Raw genomic sequence first — 17,258 nt, 5'->3', positions numbered from 1 at the left:
CCAGGTCCCAGGTCCCAGCCTGTCTCAGTGGGACCTCATCTTGACCACTTCTCCAAAGACTGGTGTCAAATAAGGTCCTATTCACAGGGTCCCCATGGGCATGAATTTTGAGGAACACTTTTCAACCCAGTATCATTCATACCACAAAGTTCACCCTTTTGAAGTCTCCAGTTTGGCAGCACTCAGTACATCCACAGTGTCGTGCTACCGATAACCATGAGGAATGGTTCCTCACCCCGCGAGGGAGACCCTGTCCCCGTCGGCAGTCACTCCTCATCCTCCTCTCCCAGTCCCTGGCGGCCATGAATCTGCTTTCCGTCTCCACACATTTGTCTAGGTTATCTCTCTTTCCTTCTATCTGTCTATGTATCTGTCTATGTAGCATCACCGATGCAATGGACACGGACGTGGGTGAACTTCGGGAGATGGTTAGGGACGGGGAGGCCTGGCGTGCTGCAGTGCACAGGCCTGCAAAGAGTTGCAAAGAGATGGCTTAGTGACTGAACAGCTACAGCAACACGGATCTGTCCATCATCTGCCGGGGCTTCCCAGGCGGTGCTCGTGGTAAAGAGCCCTCCTGGCGATGCAGCAGGTGTAAGAGATGCGCGTTCGATCCCTGGGTTGGGAAGATCCCCTGGAGAAGGGAATGGCAACCCACTCCAGTATGCCTGGTTGGAGAATGCCATGGATAGAGGAGCCTGGTGGGCTACAGTCCCTGGGCTCAGCACGTCACCTCTCATCTGTCTAGCATGCTGCTGACAACTAGTGGTTGGAGGCTAGGAGTTCTCCTAGCATCCTAGAGGATCTGATCCTTAGCATCACAGTGGGAGGCTGAGAAACTCTGTTAGGCATGCGTTCTGGCCTTTTCAAACACCTCTGTACAGAGTGGGTTGCTGAGTGTCCGTTGTATATGGCTGCTGAAAGAAATAATGAGATTATACTTGCAAATAGACATCACTGGCCAAGGTCCCTCAGCCAGCACCACATGCAGAGTGGTGTGACCTCACACACAGAGCTTGTCTGCAGTGCAGGAAAGGCAGGTCTCGTGATGGGGAGCCGCTGCATCGCCAGGAGGGTTCTTTACCACTAGCACCGCCTGGGTCCACATTGTCAAGGGGATGTCTTTGGGGATGGAGAAGGGCTCTTAACCTAGTGGTTCGGCTGTGACCTTAGGCATATCCCCCAATGCACAGCTCTAGCACCGTCCAATAGAATATTGGCAATGAGGGCAACGCTCTATCTCATTGTCCACAGTGGTAACCACGAGCTACGTGTGGCAAATAAACACTTGAAAGCCAGCTTATCCATCCCAGAAACCAGATTTGAAACTTCATTAATTTTTAACTTTCAATGACTGTGTGGCTGGTGACGACTATACTGGACATCATGGCTCTAGACTTGATGAGACACAACATCTTCAAGAGCAGGGATGGAACTGAATTCCTCTCCCCCTGGCCATCCAGGACCATGAATACACAAACCTCAGTTTCCCCATCTGACAAACGGAAGAAGGCCCCCTCCCACACAATTCCAGCTCTTGAGGGCACCTTATCAGAGGGACTCACGTGCTCCGAGAACCATCTCTCTCTCCTGCCACTTACCTTGTCTCTCTCCTTCCTGTGAGTTGGCTTATCTTCTTCCTAGCAACTGGTGTTACTGTTTCTATTTTTCCCGGTTATTTTCTATGTGGCTCTCTGTGCTAGATCAGCTACGTGGGGCTCTAGCTCTCTGTCCTCCAGGGGGCAGCACAGAGATGACACTCCATAAACAGGGGTTAAGCAAAAGTGCCCACGCTTTACTGATGTCAGTGGCCTTCCGGGATGCAGCCCTCTGCTTCTCTGAGGATGAATGGACTGGCCTGGTCCCTACCCAGAGGGCCCCGTGCAGGGGTGTGATGCCAGAGAAGTGTGGGGCTGTGCTCCCTTGGATATCCAGGTTGAAAGCCTCTTAGGATGTCCCATTTTTTTTTGATCTGGTGGACAAGCCATTCATTGTGCCTGAAACCACAAAGAGAGACTCTAAGCCTGGTTTGTTTCGAGAGTATACTGAAGATTGAGAAAGAAGATTTTATTCTTTTTTTTTTCCTTATGGCTGCACCTCGAGGTATGTGGCTCCCCTCATAGCTCAGTTGGTAAAGAATCTGCCTGCAATACAGGAGATCCCAGTTCAATTCCTGGGTCGGGAAGATCCGCTGGAGAAGGGATAGGCTACCCACTCCAGTACTCTTGGGCTTCCCTTGTGGCTCAGCTGGTAAAGAATCGCCTGCAATGTGGGAGACCTGGGTTCGATCCCTGGGTCAGGAAAATCCCCTGGAGAAGGGGAAGGCTACCCACTCTAGTATTCTGGCCTGGAGAATACCATGGACTGTATGTATAGTCCATGGGGTCGCAAAGAGTCAGACATGACTGAGCCACCTTCCCTTTCACTTTCAAGGTATGTGGCATCGTAGTTCCCCGACCAGGGATCAAAGCTGTGCCCCCTGCATTGGAAGCAGAATCTTCACTACTGGACTGCCAGGGAAACCCCAGAAGATTCTATTCTGAAAGAGGAAATGTTTGAGGAAACACTGGACCACCCCATGTAAACCCTCGTGTTGTGGCTCCCAGAAATATTGGTTTGGAAAGACCTGTCAAGAGGAGAAAAGCAGATTAGGGAGACGGGCTGGCTACTCCAATGGGGAAACTGGTGAACACCGCCAGTGACTCAGCTGTGACTATTAAAGATGAGATGATCTCGTGGAGGAGATCTCAGAGAATACTGATAACACCTACCTCGTTGGACAACAGAAAATTCCAAGTGAGCAGGCATTCTGCATGTGTAAAGAATGTGGGATATGTTTCCAGCAAAATGAAGACTAATCAATCAGTTCAGTTCAGTTCAGTCGCTCAGTTGTGTCCGACTCTTTGCGACCCCATGAATTGCAGCACGCCAGGCCTCCCTGTCCATCACCATCTCCTGGAGTTCACTCAACTCACGTCCATCGAGTCCATGATGCCATCCAGCCATCTCATCCTCGGTCGTCCCCTTCTCCTCCTGCCCCCAATCCCTCCCAGCATCATAGTCTCTTCCAATGAGTCAGCTCTTCACATGAGGTGGCCAAAGTACTGGAGTTTCAGCTTTAGCATCATTCCTTCCAAAGAAATCCCAGGGCTGATCTCCTTCAGAATGGACTGGTTGGATCTCCTTGCAGGCCAAGGGACTCTCAAGAGTCTTCTCCAACACCACAGTTCAAAAGCATCAATTCTTCGGCGCTCAGCCTTCTTCACAGTCCAACTCTCACATCCATACATGACCACAGGAAAAACCATAGCCTTGACTAGATGGACCTTAGTCGGCAAAGTAACATCTCTGCTTTTGAATATGCTATCTAGGTTGGTCATAACTTTTCTTCCAAGGAGTGAGCGTCTTTTAATTTCACGGCTGCAATCACCATCTGCAGTGATTTTGGAGCCCCAAAAATAAAGTCTGACACTGTTTCCCCTTCTATTTTCCATGAAGTGATGGGACTAGATGCCAGGATCTTTGTTTTTTGAATGTTGAGCTTTAAGCCAACTTTTTCACTCTACTCTTTCACTTTCATCAAGAGGCTTTTTAGCTCCTCTTCACTTTCTGCCATAAGGGTGGTGTCATCTGCATATCTGAGGTTATTGCTATTTCTCCCGGCAATCTTGATTCCAGCTTGTGTTTCTTCCAGCCCAGCATTTCTCATAATGTCCTCTGCATAGAAGTTAAATAAGCAGGGTGACAATATACAGCCTTGACGTACTCCTTTTCCTATTTGGAACCAGTCTGTTGTTCCATGTCCAGTTCTTACTGTTGCTTCATGACCTGCATGTAGGTTTCTCAAGAGGCAGGCCAGGTGGTCTGGTATTCCCATCTCTTGAAGAATTTTCCACAGTTTATTGTGATCCACACAGTCAAAGGCTTTGGCATAGTCAATAAAGCAGAAATAGATATTTTTCTGGAACTCTCTTGCTTTTTCCATGATCCAGCAGATGTTGGCAATTTGATCTCTGGTTCCTCTGCCTTTTCTAAATCCAGCTTGAACATCTGGAAGTTCACAGTTCACATATTGCTGAAGCCTGGCTTGGAGAATTTTGAGCATTACTTTACTAGCATGTGAGATGAGTGCAATTGTGCAGTAGTTTGAGCATTCTTTTGCATTGCCTTTCTTTGGAATTGGAATGAAAACTGACCTTTTCCAGTCCTGTGACCACTGTTGAGTTTTCCAAATTTGTGGCATATTGAGTGCAGCTCTTTCACAGCATAATCTTTCAGGATTTGAAACAGCTCAACTGGAGTTCCATCACCTCCGCTAGTTTTGTTTGTAGCGATGCTTTCTAAGGCCCACTTGACTTCACATTCCAGGATGTCTGGCTCTAGATTAGTGATCACATCATCATGATTATCTGGGTCGTGAAGATCTTTTTTGTACAGTTCTTCTGTGTATTCTTGCCACCTCTTCTTAATATCTTCTGCTTCTGTTAGGTCCATACTATTTCTGTCCTTTATCGAGCCCATCTTTGCATGAAATGTTCCCTTGGTATCTCTAATTTTCTTGAAGAGATCTCTAGTCTTTCCCATTCTGTTGTTTTCCTCTATTTCTTTGCACTGATCACTGAAGAAGGCTTTCTTATCTCTTCTTGCTATTCTTTGGAACTCTGCATTCAGATGCTTATATCTTTCCTTTTCTCCTTTGCTTTTTGCCTCTCTTCTTTGCACAGCTATTTGTAAGGCCTCCCCAGACAGCCATTTTGCTTTTTTGCATTTCTTTTCCATGGGGATGGTCTTGATCCCTGTCTCCTGTACAATGTCACGAACCTCATTCCATAGTTCATCAGGCACTCTATCTATCAGATCTAGGCCCTGAAATCTATTTCTTATTTCCACTGTATGATCATAAGGGATTTGATTTAGGTCTTACCTGAATGGTCTAGTGGTTTTCCCTACTTTCTTCAATTTGGGTCTGAATTTGGTAATAAGGAGTTCATGATCTGAGCCACAGTCAGCTCCTGGTCTTGTTTTTGTTGACTGTATAGAGCTTCTCCATCTTTGGCTGCAAAGAATATAATCAATCTGATTTCAGTGTTGACCATCTGGTGATGTCCATGTGTAGAGTCTTCTCTTGTGTTGTTGGAAGAGGGTGTTTGCTATGACCAGTGCATTTTAAATGGAGTAGCCATCATGGTCAACAAAAGAGTCCAAAATGCAGTACTTAGATGCAATCTCAAAAACAACAGAATGATCTATGTTCGTCTCCAAGGCAAACCATTCAATATCACAGTTATCCAAGTCTATGCCCCAACCAGTAACACTGAAGAAGCTGAAGTTGAATGGTTTTATGAAGACCTACAAGACCTTTTAGAACTAACACCCCCAAAAGATGTCCTTTTCATTATAGGGAATTGGAATGCAAAAGTAGGAAGTCAAGAAACACCTGGAGTAACAGGCAAATTTGGGCTTGGAACGTGGAATGAAGCAGGGCAAAGACTAATAGAGTTTTGCCAAGACTAATCAATATCAGGGAATTGAACACACACACACACAAGGTGTTTGTATTCCTTGTAAGCAGAAGCCAGCCTCCCTCTCTCATCTGCTTTGAAATGAACTCTGCTTGTTCTCTAAGCCAGAGGAAATTTGTGGACAAGTGCCTTAGTTTCTCCAGGCAAATGCTTGCAGGTATCATGAAGTCCATTCCAGTCCGATGCTTATCGTGTTTAAAGCCACTTCCTTTTTCAGGCAAAAACACATGGGGGTGGTTTATGCATTATTTTCCGATGTTACTTCTCTTCCTGTGCTACTTGACTCATCTGAGATTGGGGGAGGGATGGTTCAGGGTTCTGTAGGTGTGAGAAGGAAGGAAAGATCAGGAAATGTCTTACTTGATGGGTACAGCTAGAACCAGGCATGAGTACCAGCTAACCGTGGGCACTGCCCAAACACCGATCTCCATGGTGAACCCTTCGGTGATGGGCAGGGTGCCATAGAGCTGGTCACATCTGTCCCTCCCTCAGCGTCTGCCTTCTCCAAATGCAGGGGACACAGGTGTGCTCCCACGTCCGTCCCTCCTTTCCGTAGGCATGGGCTCTCAGAGGCGGAGCTAAAGGATGTCCTGTCCTTGGATGATGAGGTCCTGCAGAGCGTGTACCAAGACTGGACCCCACCCAGCAAACAGCTTCTGCGCTTCCCGCCCCTGCTGTGGGTGAGGCTTCGTCGAGATCTGGGTAACTGCTTGGCCAGGCGGCCGGTGGACGGCTTCACCCTTCTGGCCATTGCCCACAGGTGAGTTGAGCGGGTTGGTGACACTGTCTGGGTGGGACTCCAAGACCAAGGACTCCCTGATCGGGTTCCTCTTTGTTTCAGATCCTTCTTCACTCCCCGTTCCCAGGAAATAAAGTCTACTTAGCACAGCATGCAAGGGTCTCCCCACCGTGAGCTCTAACACAGCTAACTTGTTTGTTATCATTATTAGTCACATCACACATCTTTTTTTTTTTTTTTTTTACTTTATTTTGCTTTACAATACTGTATTGGTTTTGCCATACATTGACATGAATCCACCACGGGTGTACATGAGTTCCCCATCCTGAACCCCCCTCCCACCTCCCACCCCATATCATCTCTCTGGATCATCCCTGTTCACCAGCCCCAAGCATCCTGTATCCTGTATCGAACCTAGACTGGCAATTCATTTCTTACATGATAGTATACATGTTTCAATGCCATTCTCCCAAATCATCCCACCCTCTCCCTCTCCCTCAGAGTCCAAAAGTCCTTTCTAAACATCTGTGTCTCTTTTGCTGTCTTGCATACAGGGTCGTCATTGCCATCTTCCTAAATTCCATATATATGTGTTAGTGTACTGTATTGGTGTTTTTCTTTCTGGCTTACTTCACTCTGTATAATTGGCTCCAGTTTCATCCTCCTCATTAGAACTGATTCAAATGTATTCTTTTTAATGGCTGAGTAATACTCCATTGTGTATATGTACCACAGCTTTCTTATCCATTCATCTGCTGATGGACATCTAGGTGGCTTCCATGTTCTGGCTATTATAAACAGTGCTGCGATGAACACTGGGGTACATGTGTCTCTTTCAATTCTGGTTTCCTCAGTGTGTATGCCCAGCAGTGGGATTGCTGGGTCATAGGCAGTTCTAGTTCCAGTTTTTTAAGGAATCTCCACATTGTTCTCCATAGTGGCTGTACTGGTTTGCATTCCCACCAACAGTGTAGGAGGGCTCCCTTTTCTCCACACCCTCTCCAGCATTTATTGCTTATAGACTTTTGGATCGCTGCCATTCTGACTGCACACCGCACGTCTTGTGGGCTCCCAGCTCCCTGACCAGGAATTGAATTTGAGCCCTCGGCAGTGAAATTGCAGAGCCCTAACCGTTGGACTACCAGGGAGCTCCCGCAGTGAACTGCTTCTTTAAATCGAGGAGAAATTCACATGAAATCCATCATTTGAAAGCGAACAGTTGAGCGCATTTAGCATCTTCACATGCTGTGCAACTATCACCTCTGTCTACTTCCAGAACATTCCCACTGCCCTAAAAGGTACCCCACCCCCGTCAGCAGCCACTCCCCAGGCCCTGCTCCCCCAGGCCCTGGCAGCCACGCGCCTGCTTTCCGTCTCTATGGATGCGCCTGTTGTGGACATTTCGTATGGATGCAGTCGCATGCAGTGTGGCCTCTTGCGCCTGGCTTATCTCACTCAGCGTGACGTTTCCATGGTCTGTCCATGTTACAGCATGCGTTAATGCTTCATTCCCTGTTACGGCTGAATGACATTCCCCTGCAGGCACGGGTCACGTTTTGTTCATTCGCTCATTAGTTGACGGACACGTGCTTGTCTCCACCTTTTGGTGACTGTGACTAGAGCTGCTGTGAATAGGCACGCACAAGTTTTTATTTGAACGCCTGCTTTTCCATTCTTTGGGGGGTATATACTCTGGAGTGAAATTTCTGGATCATACAGTAACTTGCTTTATGTTTAATTATTGAGGAATCCACATTTTCCAATTTTAAATTGGAAAAATCCCATGGACAGAGTCTGGAGGGTTATAGTCCAGGGGTTCCCGAGAGTCAGACATGACTTAGCAACTAAACCGCCACCATAGTTAATTCACAGTTTTGTGTTAGTTTCAAGAATACAGCAAAGTGATTCAGATATATACATATTATCATATATTATATATGTGTTATATATGTATAAATTAGTACTTATATAAAAATTATCTTATATATTATTATATATTATTTATACTTAAATATTAATATATTTATACATATCAGTATATTTTTATATATATTCTTTTTCAGATTCTATTCTATTATGGATTATTATAAGATACAATTCCCTGTGCTATGCAGTAGGTTGTTTATCAAATATTCCTTTTTAAAGTAAAATTACTTAAAGAAAAAGTAAGATGGGCTGATTTAGAGATAAATGGTAGGTGACAAGTAGCTCAGGTGGTCAGCTGAGCCAGCAAGCATCTAGAAGGAGTTTCGGATGGACTGGCGCTTGGGAACCACTTCCTGGAAGTGGTGGCCAGTCACCACCTCTGAGCCCACCCAGGCCCATCAGCCCATGTCTCCTCTCTGCAGACAGCTGGCCGAGGTGGTCCGAGAGCTCTACCTGTCTGGGCCTGAGAAAGCCAAGAGTCACGGAGTCTTGGCCGACTTCTTCTCAGGGGCCTGGAGCCAGGGCATCAAGAAACTCATCACCCTGCCACTCGTGGGAAAACCCCTGAACCTGGACCGCAAGGTGAGGTGTCCAGGGGCCCCTGCTCCCCACTCTCAGCCTCTGCACTTCTGTGCTGCAAAGCTGGGGCCACGTGCCCCCTACCATTCCTTATTTCCACCCCAGACACACTCTGCCTCCTTTCCTTCTTTTCTCACAAAGGACAGAAAGTCCCCAAACATTATCTGAAGGGTGGGGAGCAGCAGATGAGGAATTTATGCTCCACTAACTTTCCAGATGAGAGAACAAAATCACAGCGTTTAAAAGCTTGTCTCCAAAGTCATGCCTTGCGGCATCCCAGAATTTAATTCCTTATGCTCTGATTCATCCTGAGACACACCAGTTTCCTCCTTGGTGTGTGTGTGTGTGTGTGTGTGTGTGTGTGTGTGTGTATGAGAGTGGGGGGGGGTTTGATATTTTACTTGTGAATCCCCTCATACAATTCAATTTTCAGTCATTGGTTCTCCCAAAGTGTTACTCATTTTAAAAATAACGCTTATTTCATTTCCCACCTAGGGGAGTAGTGCGTAATTGTTGGAGAACACAGAATCAAACAGTAAAATAAAAGCTAGACCCAGAAGTCCCCGCTCTGAAGAGCTGCTCCCAGACTTCCAGTCACTATTCACGTATTTCCCCCCAGTCTTTCTTTTGTACTCAGGAGCTCTAAGACTTGGGTCCTTAGCTTACAAGCTGCCACCTCTTTTTTTTTTTTTTTTTGCCTTTCAAATACCTCGAGGCCCAGCTCAAATGGCTTCCTTCAGTAAGCCTTCCATAATTTCCTTTCTTTTGCTTACTTCTTCTTCTTCTTCTTTTTGCCATGCCAACGCAGCTTGTGGGATCTAGTTCCCAAACCAAGGTCCCCTGCAGTGGGAGCGCAGAGTGCCAACCACTGGACTGCCAGGGAATTCCCTTGACTATTTGTTCTTTACTCCATGTGCCCCTCACTCCCCTCACTCCGAGGCAGAGCTCAGACTGGGTATTTCTTTCTTTCTCGTCTGCGCTGAGCCTTCGTTGCTGCAAGCGGTCTTTCTCTAGTTGCGTGGCACGGGCTCTAGGCGTACGGGCTTCGGGAGTTGCAGCGCTTGAGCTCAGCTGCTCCTCTGCGCGTGGGATCTTCCCGGACCAGGGACTGAACCCGTGTTCCCTGAATGGGCAGGCGGATTCTTAACCCTTGGATCACCAGGAAAGTCCAGAACTCAGACTTTTTAAAAGAAGCTTTCAGTTTCAAAGTCATTTTAGATTCACAGACTAGTCGCCACGCGTGTAAGAGTTCCCGTGGACACTCTCAGATTCCCCTGCTGTTAACATTTCCCCTAAGCATAGCACAGTGACTAGGGAATACACTTTCAAGTCTTTTATTATAGTTGGACTTTTCTTTTGCATTTTCCCTCCTGGACAGGCAGGCCAGAGGCAGGGCCCGGCCTGATTCTTTCTCCTCTCTGGTTTCTCACAGATACTCTCCTGTGTGCCCAGAACTCCTGCAGGCTCAGCCTCATCGCTTTAGGATGTGGCTTGCCCCCTGCCTGGTCTCATAGCCTCAGGACCTCCCGCTCCAGTCGTCTTCCCCAGCAATGCCTCTGACCATCCGGTCTGATCATGTCTCCCCTCTAATACCTCCCATGACTGGCCCTCTGTCTTCAGTCCAATCTCGCCAGCCTGATGTTCAGTGCTTTTGTGATCTACTATCGACAACCTCCCTAGTCTCAGCCCAACCACGATCCTTCACTCTGTCTTATAATTCAGCCTTCCCAAACTCTGATCCTGCTCTCTCCCACCACTAGGCCTTTGCACACGATGCTCCCTTGCTCTGAAACACCATCATTTCCAATGCATTTTGCCAGACAGGCTCCTACTTACCCTGTGAGACCCAGTTTCAATGCCCCTTGGATTCCTGGAGCCCCAGACCCCTCCTGTCCCAGCCCAGCCTGTGTGTGGGTATGTGTGGGTGTCCCCATCTGATATCATGTCACTGTCCCTCCAGCGTCACCTGATACCCGGCCTGGCCCATGTTTGTGGGGTGAATGAATGAGACTGTGTCTCAGTGGCCTGGCTGCCAGCTCTCTCCTCCCCTGCAGGTGGCCCCTCAGCCCCTGTGGTTCTCCGACACGGTTGCAAACCTGAGGAAGCTGAAGGAGTTACCCTACCACTTAGTCCATGCGGGCCGTATAGAGGAGCTGAAGCAGGAGGTGCTGGGTAAGGTCTCGGAGGGGCTTGCGTGGGTCCCTGACTCTCAGGTGCTCCCACTTTCCGGAGCCTGACAAGGTGGAAGGGTGAAGGTTAGAATCGCTGGCTCCTTTTAAGGCACAAGTTCTCACCAGGGGCGGTTCTGCACCATCACTGCCCCGAGATACACACACACCAAGGCGATGTCTGGAGATATTTTGGTTGCAGCTGGCATCTAGGGCTAGTTGATAGCACAGAGGATGAGAAACTGCCTTAGAATGAGAGAGACCCTGTCTACCTATCTGTCAATCCATCACCTACCATCTCTATTTATCTACCATATATGGCTGTCCATCTAGTATCTATCACCTATCTATCTGCTGCTGCTGCTGCTAAGTCGCTCAGTCGTGTCTGACTCTGCGACCCCATAGACGGCAGCCCACCACGCTCCCCCATCCCTGGGATTCTCCAGGCAAGAACGCTGGAGTGGGTTGCCATTGCCTTCCCCGCCTATCTGTCTGCATCTATCTATAATCTGCCATATCTAGCATGTCTGTTATTTATATAAATATAAAATCTCATCAAACGTGTATCTCCTTCTACCATCTGTATTTATCATCTTTATATTTATCTATCTAGTATCTATCATAACTATCTATCTACCTACCAACCTACCTAAATTTCTATCTCTCTACCATTTATATATCTATCATCTTTATTTCTATCTATCCATCCATCTATCTATTTGCCTATCAATGTACTATCTGTGTGTGTGTGCGTGTGTGTGTGTGTGTGTGTGTGCTCAGTGCTCAGGTGTGTCTGACTCTTTGCAGCACCATGGATTATAGCCCAACAGGCTCCTCTGTTCATGGAATTTTCCAGGCAGGAATACTGGAGCAGGTTGCCATTTCCTACTCCAGGGGATCTACCCGACCATCTACCATCTATGGCTGTCTATCTGTCTGTCCATCATCTATCCGTCCATCCATCTTTCTGTTTATCCACCCGTCTCCCTCTCTCCCCATCCATCCATCCGTGTCTTCATTCCTGTCATTCTCAACCAGGGATGACTCTGCTTCCCAAGGGACACTTGACAATATGCATGCTTCCGACTGTCGTCACTCGGGAGGCGTCACTGGCATCTAGTGGGTGGAGACCAGGGACACTGCTCTCCACTCCCGACCTGATGGCCCCGCCACAGAATACGACCCAGCCCCAAATGTCAGTGAGGCTGAGAGTGAGAACCTCAGAGAAACGAGGAGGTGAGACCCCACCTCCCAGGATGCGCTGGAAGAGGCCGCAGGCCCCCACAGCGCCCCCTTCTGCCCACAGGCAGCATGACCTGGATTTGCTGCCGGGGCCTCTCTGGGGGCATCGAGGGTCTGCTGGAAGACTTTGACCTGTGTGCCCCGCACATGGACTGTCCTGAGGTCAGCCTGGTCCGGGAAGCTCTCCAGCTGTGCCGCCCGGCAGTGGAGCTCCGAGGCATGGGTGAGTGGTGCGGAGACGGCGGGATGGGGGAGGTGTGGTCCACTCTGCACCGACCTCTAGAAGCCCAGTCTCCTCACTGAGCCACTCACACACCTTTCCTGTTATAGCTGAGGGTTTTCTCCTAGCTCCAGCTTCTAGAACTTTGAATTGAATCTGGGAGAGTTTAGGAGTAAAAACTACCAAGGCAGAGCCCTTCTTCTTACCTCAGCCCAGCAATTTATTTTATTTAAAAAAAATTTTAAGTTTATTTTTATTGTTTTGGCCTTGCCATGCAGCCTGTGGGATCTTAGTTCCCAGACCAGGGATCAAATCCAGGCCCTCAGCGGTGAGATCACAGAGTCCTAACCACTGGGCTGCCAAGGAATTCCTCCAGCATCTTATTCTAGAAAGGGACACATAGGAAATATTTTAGGCAAAATGAAGGAAATTATGTTGATGCTTAGTATAGACAGATAGTGTTCAGTCGTATCTGACTCTTTGCAACCCCATAGACTGTAACCCACCAGGCTCCTCTGTCTATGGGATTTCCCAGGCAAGGATACTGGAGTGGGTAGCCGTTTCCTACTCCAGGGGATCTTCCGGACCCAGGGATCGAACCTGCAGGTTCTTTACCACTAGCGCCACCTGGAAAGCCCACGACACTTAATATAACAAGGAAGAAAACATTCCCACCAATTTTTTTTTTTTTTAGTGGATGAAACTCAGAATGATAGTAACCGAGCACAGCTTTTTGTAAGTTAGGTCTACTCATGAGAAAGCAGGGGAAGTCTTGATCAGGCAGAGAACATTCAGGGCTCAGTTGGGGTTCAAAGTCGGCATTTTCTGTCGTCCCACTAATTACACGTATCAGTTTAAAGACATCAGTGGTTTTACAAAAGCCATTCCTAGCTCTCAGGGACAGGTGTTGAGCAGGGTTTGGCCCCGCTGTGGCCTGGAGTTTGAAGGATCCCTGTGTCCTCAGGTGATACTCTGTCCAGGACGGAATTTTGTTTGTTTGTATTTTTTAAAACTGTGGTGAAATGCCCGTAACATAAAATGAGCCATTTTGATTGTCCAGGTCAGCAGCAGTAAGTCCATTCACACACCGTTGCACGACGATCAACCCCATTTGTCTTCATAACTTGTGCGTCCTCTAACACCGAACCTCCGTCCTCATGAAACACTCGCTCCTTTTTCCCCCTCCCTAAGCCCCTGGCACTCCCCCTTCTACTTTCCGTCTCTAGGAATTTGACCATTCTAGGGACCCCATGTAATTGGACTCACGCGATAATTTTCCTTTTTGTGACTGACTTATTTCACTTAACATAAAGTCCTCAGTTCATCCATGCCAGGATATCCTTCCTTTTTAAGGCTGAGTAATGTTCCATTGTGTGTGCGTGCGTGCTAAGTCACTTCGGCTGTGTCTCACTCTTTGTGACCCTGTGGACTGTAGCCTGCCAGCCTCCTCTGTCCATGGGATTCTCCAGGCAAGAATGCTGGAGTGGATTGCCATGCCCTCCTCCAGGGGATCTTCCTGACCTAGGGATCCAACCTGCGTCTCTGGTCTTCCATTGTGTTCAGTTCAGTTCAGTCACTCAGTCTGGTCCAACTTTGCGATCCCATGGACTGTAGCACGCCAGGCTTCCCTGTCCATCCCCATCTCCTGGAGTTTGCTCAGACTCGTGTCCATCGAGTCAGTGATGTCATCCAACCATCTCATCCTCTGTCATTGCTGTGACGATGGGGATACAAATATCTTCACGAAACCCTGCTTTCGGTTCTTTTGGATAGATACCTGGATGTGGAATTGCTCAGTCACGTGGTAATTTTGTGTTTAATTTCTGAGGAACTGCCAGATCTCTTCCCATACTGGCTGTACCATTTTACCTTCCTACCAACAGCACATAAAGGTGCTAGTTTCCCTATATCCTCTACAACACTTGTTATTTTCTGATTTAAAAAAAAATAGCCATCCTATTGTGTGTGAAGTGGCCGGGATGTGTTTTTTCCTTTCGCCTGCTGCATTCGGTCTTAGCTGTGGCATTCAGGATCTCTGCTGTGGCTCGAGGGCTTCTCTCTAGGTGCATCGCACGGGCTCAGTAGTTGTGGCACACGGGCTCAGCTGCCTCATGGCACGTGGGATCTTATGTCCACAACCAGGGATCGAACCTGAGTCCGGTCCTGTGCATTGCAAGCAGGATTCTTAACCCCTGGACCACCAGGGAAGTCCCCATGATGGTTTTGATCATGCATTTCCCAACTGGATTTTTTGTTTGTTTTCGTCTGGCCACACTGCATAGTTTGTGGGATCTTGGTTCCCCAACCACGGATACCTTGGCCCTCACACTGAAAGCGCCAAGTCCTAACCACTGGACCACCAGGGATTTCCCTTCCCAGTTGGTTTTGATTTGAGGGTTTTTACAAGTGATTTATAAGGATGCTTAATTCCCATATTCCTTCCATGCTTCATTCATACCTGACAACTGTTGCTTGTCTGAGAAGCCTACTGAGGCTGGACACCCCTGGCCCCTCACACCCTGCATATTCCATTGCTACATGCTACGCCCACATATCTTAACTCTTTAGTTATTATTTTCTCTGGGTTTCTTTTGCATCCTCTATCTGCCTCTATGCTATGCTAAGTTGCTTCAGTCATGTCTGACTCTTTGCACCCCTATAGGCTGTAGCCCGCCAGGCTCCTCTGTCCTTGGGATTCTCCAGGTAAGAGTCTGTCTGTCCCTGCTCCCTGCCAAATGTCCACCTCATCGCATAGATCAGGCCAAGTACATGGATCTTGGTCCCGCCACGTTGATTTAAATCTGGGTTCTGGCGTTTACTGGCAGCGTGACCTTCACGTCCCTTACTACCTCATCCCCTCCCTTACTCTCACCCCTCCCCTTGCCTTGCAGCCTTCAGTTTCCCCATCTGCAAAATGGGGGATGTTGGTGAACCCTCCCCTCTAGGGCTTCTGGGAACAGTTTGCAAGTCAATTCATGCAGAGCCTGTCCCCATGGTGCCTTCTGAGGATCCTTTTACTGTCAGGTGACAGCACTGATGTTGTTGACCTGAAAGGCCTTGGAGGGGCCACTTCTGCCCCGAGCCTCTGCTTTCGTCATCTGCAAAATGTTGAATAGCGCTAAGGTGGTATCTAGGACCCCACCCAAGTGGATGACACTTTTGCCTTCTTCTTGCATTTATGCTCACCAGATGTTTTATACCTCAAAGGGAGTGATTTTCCAGGAAAATACCCTTGGGCCAGTTTAGGAAAAGATTTCAAAGCCCAAATCATAGTATGTTCTTTGCAGCGCTCCTTGACTGACAACCTGTGGCTGCCCAGCACAAGGAGAAGGTGTAGAGAGACATGTTGCCACCAGATGGTGCAGCTGAGCAACCGTGCCCTCTCAGGACATTTCAGTGCTTTCCAGCAAGCTCCTAGAAACCAGTCCTATTAATGGATTTCCCCCGGTGCCTCCGGCTCCAGGATGACTTGGTGTGGTGCCATTCCTGTTTGTTTTAATTTGAAAGACTGATATTTTGTTCATCATGGACCTGGGGGCATGCTTTTGATTTTCTTAAAAAAAATATTGCATTAAAATAGTTTTTCTCTTGACAGTTAAGTTTGTTAGCACCACTTTAACTGCTACACCCATGGTGAGTGGGACACTTTCGCCTATCCCTGGCCTCACCCCATTCCACCCACCAGCAAACCCAGGCACAGGGCATGGCCACCATGCCCCAGGCCCCACAGTTCGTGTGACCTGGTGTAAGCTGCTGAACCTCCTGCGTGTGTGCTAAGTTGCTCAGTCATGTCCAGCTCTTTTGCAACCCCATGGGCTGTAGGCCGCCAGGCTCCTCTGTCCTTGGGAATTCTCCAGGCAAGAATGCACAAGTGGGTTGCTGCTTCTGAACCTCACCATGCCTCAGTTTTCCGCATTATACACTTGGGCTGATAGTGATGATACATCTAAACTGCCCCCTCCCCAAGATGTAGTTACTTTTAAAATATATATTTATTTATTTAGCTGCATCAGGTCTCAGTTGCTGTACACAGGCTCTCTAACTGGCGTGCAGTCTCAGTAGCTGCCACACACAGGCTCTCTAGTTGTGGTCTATGGGCTCTAGAGCGCGAGAGTTCAGTAGTTGTGGTACAAGGGCTGAACTGCTTTGAGGCATGTGAGATCTGAGTTCCCCAACCAGAGATGGAACCTATGTTCTGTCCTGTTCATTGAACATTCTTAACCACTAGACCGCTAGTTCAGTCCAGCTCAGTCGCTCAGTCGTGTCTGACTCTTTGCGACCCCATGAACTGCAGCACGCCAGGCCTCCCTGTCCATCACCAACTCCCAGAGTCCACCCAAACCCATGTCCGTTGAGTTGGTGATGCCATCCAACCATCTCATCCTTGGCATCCCCTTCTCCTCCCGCCCTCAATCTTTCCCATCATCAGGGTCTTTTCAAATGAGTCAGCTCTTTTCATGAGGTGGCCAAAGTATTGGAGCTTTAGCATCAGTCTTTCCAAAGAACACCCAGAACTGATCTCTTTTAGGATGGACTAGCTGGATCTCCTTGCAGTCCAAGGGACTCTCAAGAGTCTTCTCCAACACCACAGTTCAAAAGCATCAATTCTTCGGCGCTCAGCTTTCTTCACAGTCCAACTCTCACATCCATACGTGACCACTGGAAAAACCATAGCCTTGACTAGATGGACATTTGTTGACAAAGTAATGTCTCTGCTTTTGAATATGCTATCTAGGTTGGTCATAACTTTTCTTCCAAGGAGTAAGCGTCTTAATTTCATGGCTGCAATCACCATCTGCAGTGATTTTGGAGCCCCCCCAAAATTAAGTCTGACACTGCTTCCACTGTTTCCTCATCTATTT

The 17,258-nt window shown here is 48.0% G+C and overlaps 1 protein-coding gene across 2 annotated transcripts in view; it reads left to right on the top strand.

Annotated features, from left to right (window-relative positions):
* The window catches only part of NWD1 (NACHT and WD repeat domain containing 1), an 85,102-nt gene that overhangs the window by 24,879 nt on the left and 42,965 nt on the right, over positions 1 to 17,258 (top strand). For both annotated transcript variants that reach the window (XM_027969461.3, XM_042249716.2), the window contains exons 6-9: positions 6,079 to 6,282; positions 8,610 to 8,769; positions 10,821 to 10,938; positions 12,241 to 12,399. In XM_027969461.3, the coding sequence (XP_027825262.2) occupies positions 6,079 to 6,282; positions 8,610 to 8,769; positions 10,821 to 10,938; positions 12,241 to 12,399 (641 nt within the window). The remainder of the gene's footprint in view (positions 1 to 6,078; positions 6,283 to 8,609; positions 8,770 to 10,820; positions 10,939 to 12,240; positions 12,400 to 17,258) is intronic.

The sequence above is a fragment of the Ovis aries genome, chromosome 5 (assembly GCF_016772045.2).
Source record: "Ovis aries strain OAR_USU_Benz2616 breed Rambouillet chromosome 5, ARS-UI_Ramb_v3.0, whole genome shotgun sequence".
Classification (NCBI taxonomy): domain Eukaryota; kingdom Metazoa; phylum Chordata; class Mammalia; order Artiodactyla; family Bovidae; genus Ovis; species Ovis aries.
The sequence above is the reverse complement of the archived record's forward strand: the minus strand, read 5'-3'. Positions and strand labels throughout refer to the sequence as shown.